Source organism: Sitophilus oryzae, unplaced genomic scaffold (assembly GCF_002938485.1).
Source record: "Sitophilus oryzae breed Bouriz unplaced genomic scaffold, Soryzae_2.0 scaffold_1323_pilon_pilon, whole genome shotgun sequence".
Classification (NCBI taxonomy): domain Eukaryota; kingdom Metazoa; phylum Arthropoda; class Insecta; order Coleoptera; family Curculionidae; genus Sitophilus; species Sitophilus oryzae.
The window spans coordinates 1-9,659 of NW_022145975.1; the positions used below are offsets into that span (position 1 = coordinate 1).

A 9,659-nucleotide genomic window follows, 5' to 3' on the forward strand; every position below is an offset into this window, starting at 1 on the left:
TAAAAATTACCAAACTTTTACAAGAACGCAAAAATGTATCTTTTAGGCTAAGAAAAAAAACTAAAATATTTCTAATCATTTGTAATGAGTGGAAGTAGGTACTAAATGTCTTTAATGGCGCTGTCAGTGCGCATTTTGCTGTGGTTGGCCGGCGGCTTTTTGTTGTGCCTTTATAAATTCAGGATAGTCAATATATCCGTCCCTGTTTCCATCATCAACATTTAAAATTGGATCAATTAAATTCACCAATTCCTCATCCTTGAAGATTTTCTCTTCAATTTGTCCCTGTTTCTCTTTGCTGCCCTCTTCTAAAATAGCAAACAGTAAAACCCAACTACACAATAGGAACAACAATTAACATTAAGCAAAACAACAAAAAATCCTTGCATAAAATGTATGAAAGTAAGTAAGAAGCCCACTAAGAGAATACATGACAGCGACAGTTGCATTGTTTCTGTCAAGGTCATCTGTCAAAATCTTCCCTTCTCTTTCTAGAGAGACTTTAAGTATAAGTCAAAGCAAGTTATAGAGTTATAATATTATAAAAATATCAGTTACATTAATTTACATATTTAACTTACCATGCCAGTGAATTAATGATTTAATTAATTCACAACCATCCAATTTATTATTGTTATCTGAATCATGCATCTTAAAATAATGAAACTGAATTTCTTGTTCGGACATTTTGCTTGTATCAAGTGGTACATTTAAATGTTCAGCAATATGACTGAAAACAAAATAAAATGTCATATACAGATGGATATTAAACACTTATTCTAAAACATACTCCTTTTCTTGGGCAATATTTTGAGCATTTAGTAAATGTTGTTGTCCATGGTGAGCATGATCATGGGCAGCCTTAAAATAAAGAAAACGATAATTTGCATCAAAATTAACAAAACAATTAGGTGTGCTAAAAGCTAACAAAAGGCATTGGAAAATTATAACTATATTATACAGTGTTCAAAACAGCTTTATATCAGGTTTACTATTTGAGATTTTTGAGAAAATAATGTAATAAAATAATGACAAATAGAATTATGATTCAAAGTTCATGCATATACTACAAACAGAATGTGGCACTTACTTGTGGAACTTGTTGATGTTGAACAGGTTGCTGAGGCGCTTGCTTTTGAGGTACCTGCTAAAACAAAAACAGCAAAATAAAACACTAAATCACCACAATACACCAAAACACTTTTACTTTTACACTGGACGCGCGCCAGATGATTATAAACTACTTTTGAGTTTATAATCATTTGCTGATGATGCTAACAAGGTTAGCGAAACGCGCATCCAGTATAAAAGTAAAAGTGTTTTGGTGTATTGAGGTGATTTAGTGTTTTATTTTGCTGTGTAACACAAAAGGTTCCAACCCTCAACTGTAAGGTACCTGCTGTTGTTGAGGTACTTGCTGTTGTGGTATGTGCTGTTGTTGTGGTATGTTCTGTTGTTGTGGTATGTGCTGTTGTTGAGGTACAGTCTGTTGTTGTGGTACCTGCTGAGGTGGTGCTCTCTGTGGTACCTGCTGAAACTGCTGCTGAGGCACTTGGTATTGTTGTTGTGGTACTTGTTGATATTGTTGAGGAGCTTGATACTAAAATTAAAACACACGAGAATCCATAAAAACGTAATTTTCGTACTTGTTTAACGATTAGTATAGGTAAACTGCAACTTAAGTTTGCAGAAATTGGGTACTTCTTTCAGGATATCCAAGCATATGTTTGTTATTGCTATAATTACCTGTTGATGTTGATAATGTTGAGGATTTACACCCGGCGGAGCTCTTTGGCAACGAACGATTAATACAAAACTAAAGATAGACAGCAGTAATAAAAACGAATTCATTTTGAACTATTTAAGTTATAATAATCAAATCTGCATCGTTTGATTGCTTTTAAAAATTAATAAGGTTAGCTAAGCTCAGATGAGACTGATGAGAGAGACACGTCATTTTCGCTTTTCGCTTTCCTAAAAATCAAAACGTCATCACAACAAAAACATTTTATTGACCTCGTTTTTAGAGACAGGCGAGTTTTTTCCAGAATTTGGCTAAATTTTCAGGTGCTGGCTGAATAGTGACACTGACTAAAGGCCATTCCATGAAAAAGAAGATATGAATTCTTCTTTTTATTTTATTAGCTCTGTAAATGTAAATGTACTTTATGGATGTGCTCTGTGGCTGTGTACCATACTGTGTACATATGTCTTAAGTCAATGACTAATGGGTTAAGAAAAAAAAAGAAGATTATGGATTACAAACACCATTTTTTTTTAAATTATCGTACATTTTGATCAACGGACGTGTAAAAAGATTATAATATGTAATTTTGAATCTTAAGTTATCTCCAACTTACAAATTACATTGAAAGGACAGCCCGATATTGCTCCACACGTTTTTAACCAATATAACTTTTCTAAAATTATCCTCCCAGTCGTCGCTAGTAAAACCGAATATTTTTGACTCTGAGAGCGGCAACAAACTGAAAATTATATTGCTCTCGTTTGAGAAATACCCATCCAACTCTTTGTGTAGAGAACAAGTTTTTACCGCGTCTAGACTATAAGGAAGAACGGATAAAACGCCCGCTGGAAACTGCTTGCTGATATCCTGATAAAGACTTACTGTTGCGGCCGATTCGTTTAGTAATATTACACTGTTACCTACAATTTTAATTGTATTATAAAAATAACTACTTATATTTATTTAAAAAAAAATGTCTACCTTCTAGAAGAGCAGCAATTATTAACTTCCAACAATGGGTATCTATATCGGTTCTGGTTTCAATGACAAGAACACCTTTAGGTTCTTTGGAGGATGTTACATTAAAACCATTTATACTAAGTGTTCCTCCAATTCCTGGAATAACTGATACACCTCCTTCTATTGTTTGCAATAAGTTAACAAGCCATGCATCAGGCACTTTTGAACTAAAACAAGCTTACGTAAAATCTTGTTACCTATAATGACTAGGTATTATATATTTAACTTACATAATTTTCGACTTATTTTCATCAATAAGCTTTTCTATTTGTAGGAAAACCAGAGATTTCTCTAAAAATGTCATTTTATTCCAGATACTGCTTGCACGTTTACCCAAATTAATTGCATTTTTTACAACCTCGACGTTCTTATACGTGTCTGGTAGTTCAAATGGCCCGCGTTGAATAGGCGGTGAAATTCTCGCGTATTCTGCAATTCCTTTTGAATAAAAATTAATATCTACATTGAACCTCTAAAATTATATTAAATACCGAATTTAGATCCAAAAAATCCAAGACCACTGTCTTTGAAAGGTATTAAAGGCACCTCAGGAGAAAGTAAACCATGAGAGTTTATCCAGACATTATTCACCTTAAAATAAATATTTTTTTAGTTTTGATTTTAAATATGCAAGAAGTATTCGTACGTTTAATTTTCTAGCTACTTCATTCACTAGGCCAATATTCTCACACCAAACAGACACGCCCAGTCCTTGTCTAGAATTATTAGCCAAATTGACAGCCTCATCAATAAATCTAAAAGGCACTAATGTTACGGCAGAACTATTTTCTAAGGTTTCAATCACATTGTTTGTAGAAACTTTTGACCCTAAAGAAAAAATCATTTATTTTAATCAATCAATTTAAGGACTTATTTTACCTATGATAAGTGTAGGAGTAAAATCACTATTAGTACTTATTTCTTTCTGATAAACTGTTATGCCCAATGATTTTGCCTTGTTGACTTGCTTAGTCAAATTTTTGGATATTTTTGAATTTGTGGGGTAAGATATATCAGCATTTCTATCGTTACCATACCCAATTTTAAGAATCTCCAATTTACGTCTTAATTTTACTTCTACTTTATTAAATACATTCTCTTGAATTATTACAGTATCTATAGACCAAGGATTCTGAAACAAGCAAAATAAGCTATTTCAAAATAAACTATACGTATTAAGTATAGTATAACATAAAAAACTTATATTTGGTTACTATAATATAATAATCCCTACCATTCCTTGGTAGCCCCATGCAGCTTCTATAATATTTTCAACAGCAGAATCCGTATCAGCGTCGTCAAAAACTATTACCGACGTTTTATATGACGAAACTACAATAAATTAATTATTTTAATCATAAACGATAAATTTCTGAATGAGGAAACTTACAAACCAAAATTTTCTTGTTCAGTTTATTGACTCCCCTTATATTTTGGATTTAGTAAGTCTAAAAATAGAATAACTATACCTACTGTTCATTATTCAAATATAATTGTAATTCGGTATCATTTTGATGATACCGAACAATTACAACTTGGGACAAGTACAAAAAATTCTTCAGGTATCCTTAAAAAACACAGTAATTAGGGTACTTTCAAGTGATTTACAAATAATAATTTAAGTATTACCCCACTTTTTTAGCTAATTCCAATATATATTTTACAACCCTCGCAAATTTAATTCCAGTTTGAATTAAAATTGTATAACCTGATACTATACTTGGTATTATGGCAAGCGCTAAAAGCCATAAAGGGCTATCGTCTTCAAAAACTGCTACGTTTAATCCTAAAAAATAAATGAAAGTACTTGGGAAAGCATTTATAAAATATTAAAAAATTATATTATCTAACTTATTGAAAGACCCCGGTATTTAAAATTATGGAAAATGAACGGTTTTATAGGTACCACAGATTATACGCGTGACATTTGGCAGCTGGAGCCAGTGATAACTTCAGAGGTATTATTTTAATCCGCAAAAACCGCAAAATATCCATAATTATTGAAAATTCTACATGCAGTGATTAAGAACAATAATTTATATAATTTTATAATACACTAGAAACGTGTAAGTACCGTAATTTTATTTATAATATTTTTTTATTAAAAATCCATCATAATTTTAAGGTTACAAACTATGCCGAGGTGTATAAAATTACCTTTGGATTCTCCTTTTTTATCTTTCTCGTTGCTTCGTTTAATAAAATTTGCATAGTAAAACAAATACTGTGCTATAATATCCGTCGATTTTTTCGTGTCTTTTGATAGCACTCCCCGTTGTATAATTTCAATTTGTGCTATTACATTGGACTTTCCTCGGATCTCTTGAGCTAATCTAATCAACGGATATTTTCTTTTTAAATGCATATATTTACAAAAAGGATTTTTTTAAAGTTTTACCTTATCAAATGTTGCTTTTGAACTTTTTCTGTACTTTGTTTTATACCTTTTAGAACATCATCAACATCATTAGATTTGTCTTGTATTTCTGTGGATTGAAGCCATTCCTATAAATTAACTCATTTTTTATATAAAATTTTACTTACAACTGCAAAATTACTTACACTAGCTTCAGTAGTGTCCTCAAGATTTTCACCATAAGACATTTTGTCAAATATTTGATGTAATGTTTCAATTTTGGTATCCATTATTTACATATACAATATCTTATTTATCATTACAAATTAATGAAGAAACGTTTAAAGTACTTACAGTAAACTAAGAATTCAATTGTGGTAATAGATTTATAATAATTCTAGATCGATTTAATTGTAACTAACAATATTGTAAGTTAGAAATAAGATAAGGAACTTGTCTTTGTTTACGATTAGAATACAGGGGGATGTCCGAAAGTATAAAAAATATTTTGCAGAAATACGTGAAAAAAGGATGTTGTGCCAATACCACCTAGAATCAAATTAAATATCTTTGACCTAGAATATAATATTTAATTTAGGTGGTATTGGTTCTGAAGGATCATAATACAGGGGGATGTTCAAAAGTAGTAAAAATATTTTGCAGAAATAGATGAAAAAGAATGTTGTCGGTTTCAAGACTTTGCACATTAACTCCAAGAATTTCATCCCAATTTTTAAACACATCTTCAAAAAGCCTTTATAAAATTTCACCTATAAGACGTCTGACTAATATATCTTGTAGAAAACCACAAACTTTTTGGCAGAATAACCTGAAGGTAAATTATGATCAGTTAAAAAATATATCTTTATATATTGATTCATATTACTTTTTAGCTTTTATCAAAAAGTAATGGCACAGTACTTTTAAGACTAACATCAAATTTACCGCAGAAAAGTTCAAAAACTGTTGGATATTGGCTGTTAACATGTAGCGGAATGGTTTTTGTAGCTGTTATTCTAGGTATATGTATTTATTATGGTATTTTAAAAAGTGTGTATATTGTTATTGAAGAAATAATTAAGAGAACTCGTGGAGTGTAATAAATATACAAATCATATTTATTTATATTAAATATTTAGAATTTAATAAAATAATTATTGAATTTAAGTGTTTCTTTTGCCTTTAGAGGTCCCTTTTTTAGTAATAAAGTTAACTAATGGCTTACAGGGGGAGTAACACGTTTAACTGAATCCGGGCTTTCAATGGTAACATGGAAATTATTAGGTGAAAAAATGCCCAGGACGCAACAAGAATGGGAGGAGGAGTTTGCCAAATATCAGCAATATCCCGAATTTAAATTGTAAGTTCAGTATTTTTAAGTATCTTTTAGGTTTTAGCGTCATCATTTTTTTCCCTGTAGAAAGAACCGAGAGATGACGCTTTCTGAATTCAAATTCATTTGGCATATGGAGTACGGACATAGGCAATGGGGTAGATTGATAGGGGCCGTATTTTTGATACCCGCTGTATACTTCTGGGCTAGAGGCAGATTTACGCCAGCCTTAAAGAAGAGAGTGTTGGCTTTTGGAGCCTTAATCGGCTTGCAGGTATGAGAATATAACGGGTGTAACTTGAATAAGTGTAAATATTTTCGGAGGGGTAGATATAGCAATTAAAAGTCGTATATTTTCCATTTTTTAAATAAGTCCAAAATAAATACCGCAGTTATTTAAGTTTTAAACTAAAAAAAGTTTACATTTTGAGAGCTACCGGTTTATTCTTTTTTATAAATTAATCTGAATTAATTAAGCTTTATTCAGAACCTCGCAATTAGTGGAATAAATTAGCGTAGAAGTTTGTTCCTTTAATTTCAATGTAAGCATTTGTTAAAATTAGTGGTAGACGTTTTCAATTAGTAGAAAAAGTTATCAAACTTTTAACTTTTCCACTAATTATACTTCAAAATTTGCGAGAAATGTCATTTTAGCCTTTGATTATCTCCCTTCAAGAGAAATGGTGGTTAGACATCAAAGTTTAATTTTTATAAGCTAAATATTAGGCTTTCTCTATGGATACAACCATGATACAACTGAACGCGAGCTGTTACTAGATATTCTCACAGGATATTCTATTAATTTTAATTGTGTTTTTTAAACATTGTGAATGATTGTAAACTAAAAAGTATAAAGTGTAATTGAAACCACTAATTTATTCCACTAATTGCAAGGTTCTGAATGAAGAGGAAAGTATATTATTTAACTTAAAATAACTTGTAAGTTTTCAAAACCCAACTAACGTCAAAATCGCTTATTTATTCTTCTAAATTATTGGCAAAATAATCTGTCATTTATTGCGGTAAATTAATCATGTCTTCATTAAATAACCATATAGAATAAACGTTACATGGTCATTTCAGGCAAAAATTAAAACTGATTTTTTTATTTCAGGGTTTGATGGGATGGTATATGGTTAAGTCTGGTCTCGAAGAACGATTTCACGGTGAAAATGACGTACCGCGCGTTTCTCAATACCGTCTTGCTAGTCATTTGAGTCTAGCCTTTGTTCTGTATACGCTGTTGTTATGGTCCGCATTTAACGAGTTGTTACCGGCCGAAACTCTCAGAGTTAGTACCGACGCAGTACTGAAAGCTACGCGAAAATTTAGGATGTTCGCGCATACAACGAAAGGAATGGTGTTCCTTACAGCAGTTTCAGGTAAATAAATAATCTGCTACGTTGCTTGTAAACATGGCAAAGTGTATTATAATTATTTAATATGTAAAATCCAACATATAGTCTGTCCAACGACAAGATCCTTGACAGTGATAGATGTGTCTGTCATTTTAATTTCAAAGTAGTTTATTTATTCTCAAAAGAAATTAAGTGTTGGTAACATCATTGGACGGCGGATAGCGAACAGAAAACCTTTGAATAAGAAGGACTAAGGAAGCAGACGACAAAGTATCGCATGGCAATTGGTGGTGACGGACGCAAGAAGGCAACCATAAAGAGCTGCTATAATGGTGGGGCGGGGGCCGTGGAGCGCCTTGGACGATGCATTTGAGCACATTTTGGAAATTTGATTTGAATTTTCTGATTTGTCAGTCTTTACGGAGCCGATTTATTTATGTTATTCTTATTATTTATGCACCTCAAGACGCACTGACTGAGTTTATAAAAGGTACAGTGTGACAGAACTTACGAGTGGAGCACAAGTGGCAGAAACTCTTAACACAAAGTGAGCGGCAAGAACGCGAACGTATCTGCGGATTTATCCGAAACCAAGACTCAAGAAATACGTATGGTGGCTGCTGAGCGTCCAGGTAAGATCTCGGCAATTATAAGAGATTGAGTGCAACCACATCATGTAATGAGAACAACTTTTTCGCTGAAGCTGACTATATTATATGGATATACTAACGTGTAAGGTAGGACCGGATCTAATGTCGAAATTGCACTTGAATTGAACTAAATTGATAGTATTTCGTTCGCGCATGTTTACGCCTTTTATGCGTAATTAACTGTGTGTGAAAGATTAGATGTCAAACAATATCCGTGTAGTAAACCGACAATTTATGAAATATCACCTTGAATTGAAACTAAATTATGATATTTTTCTTATGCATTTTACGGCTTGTATTTTATTAATATGTCAAAGATTAGATGTCAAATTTTTTTTTTTTTTTTTTTTTTTTTTTAATAAATATGTTTTAATTTGACTTACCTGCTTATCGGATGTTTGTGTAATAAATACTTATTATAAAAAAAAAAAAAAAAAAAAAATTTAATAATTTTATAACAATTTTATCCATAACGTACCGCCAACATGTTTATGTGTCACGGAACGTGACAAGTGAGAGACCAACAAAAAATTATTGAGTCTAACCAAAGACATCTAAAAAAAATAAAAAAAAAAAATTTCATTTTTTCAAATAATAGCAAACGACACTTGATAACACCCGAATCTTTAATAAGTCGTCCATATTTGAGGCCCATCCGCGGTGTACCTAAGAGATTTTTGATATGCGTGCCTCCGTTAGTCTTCCTTATTTGCAAAAGGCAAGAAATTAGATTATAAGATTATAAAAGTTTGAAATGACAACGTTAATTAAACTGTCAAAAATACTCTGTGAAGAAAAAGAAACTCAATAAAGACGAACAAGAGAAGAACAACTATGTTCTTCGACTCTTCCAAGCTCATCAAGATAAGCACCTTCCGGGCAATTCTTATGTATTATATTTACACTTCGACATAATTCACAACAGGATTATTGCTATCAGCGAGATATGGACACCAATCCATTTCCAACAAAATAAATCGTACTCACACACAAGGGAATAAAAGAACAAATAAAACAACTATTGTATCTTAAAATAAACGATCGCAGATTCTAGTACCATTTTACTAAGGTTGATTAATTACACGTTAATCTTCGGATGGTAACTTTATTATTGGTGTATAAGACTTTCTGCACCTGGGCACCCGGACGTAAGAAAACCTCTAAACCTGTGCTTTTGGTCACAATTAATTTTCTC

At 31.8% G+C, this 9,659-nt stretch overlaps 4 protein-coding genes across 7 annotated transcripts in view; 1 reads left to right on the forward strand and 3 right to left on the reverse strand.

Moving 5' to 3' along the window:
- Positions 1-6: 6 nt before the first annotated feature.
- LOC115875120 (multiple coagulation factor deficiency protein 2 homolog) lies at positions 7-1,994 on the reverse strand. Of its 4 annotated transcripts, none has more exons than XM_030890515.1 (6): positions 1,747-1,994; positions 1,397-1,600; positions 1,091-1,147; positions 791-861; positions 582-730; positions 7-308 (listed from the first exon to the last, which is right to left on the reverse strand). In XM_030890515.1, the coding sequence occupies exons 1-6, from the start codon at positions 1,849-1,851 to the stop codon at positions 124-126; spliced, it is 771 nt and encodes a 256-aa protein (XP_030746375.1). In that variant the 5' UTR covers positions 1,852-1,994; the 3' UTR covers positions 7-123. The 4 variants fall into 4 exon arrangements, with proteins under 4 accessions (XP_030746375.1, XP_030746376.1, XP_030746377.1 ...); XM_030890516.1 differs by having other exon boundaries at positions 1,091-1,144; positions 1,747-1,988; XM_030890517.1 differs by having other exon boundaries at positions 1,502-1,600; positions 1,747-1,975.
- A 260-nt stretch (positions 1,995-2,254) lies between these two features.
- On the reverse strand, positions 2,255-4,186 carry LOC115875121 (aldehyde dehydrogenase family 16 member A1-like). Its single transcript, XM_030890519.1, has 8 exons — positions 4,158-4,186; positions 4,002-4,099; positions 3,647-3,899; positions 3,414-3,595; positions 3,259-3,358; positions 2,998-3,205; positions 2,729-2,934; positions 2,255-2,667 (listed from the first exon to the last, which is right to left on the reverse strand). Exons 2-8 carry the CDS (start codon positions 4,002-4,004, stop codon positions 2,357-2,359), a joined length of 1,263 nt encoding a protein of 420 aa, XP_030746379.1. The 5' UTR covers positions 4,005-4,099; positions 4,158-4,186; the 3' UTR covers positions 2,255-2,356.
- Positions 4,187-4,266: 80 nt separating this feature from the next.
- On the reverse strand, positions 4,267-5,715 carry LOC115875123. The gene is made up of 5 exons (XM_030890521.1): positions 5,330-5,715; positions 5,166-5,272; positions 4,925-5,100; positions 4,397-4,553; positions 4,267-4,334 (listed from the first exon to the last, which is right to left on the reverse strand). The coding sequence occupies exons 1-5, from the start codon at positions 5,411-5,413 to the stop codon at positions 4,274-4,276; spliced, it is 585 nt and encodes a 194-aa protein (XP_030746381.1). The 5' UTR covers positions 5,414-5,715; the 3' UTR covers positions 4,267-4,273.
- The window catches only part of LOC115875122 (cytochrome c oxidase assembly protein COX15 homolog), a 6,965-nt gene continuing 2,007 nt past the window's right edge, over positions 4,702-9,659 (forward strand). The window contains exons 1-6 of the mRNA XM_030890520.1: positions 4,702-4,833; positions 5,787-5,958; positions 6,017-6,143; positions 6,351-6,483; positions 6,544-6,730; positions 7,571-7,838. Coding sequence (XP_030746380.1) covers positions 5,803-5,958; positions 6,017-6,143; positions 6,351-6,483; positions 6,544-6,730; positions 7,571-7,838 — 871 coding nt within the window. The 5' untranslated portion in view covers positions 4,702-4,833; positions 5,787-5,802. The remainder of the gene's footprint in view (positions 4,834-5,786; positions 5,959-6,016; positions 6,144-6,350; positions 6,484-6,543; positions 6,731-7,570; positions 7,839-9,659) is intronic.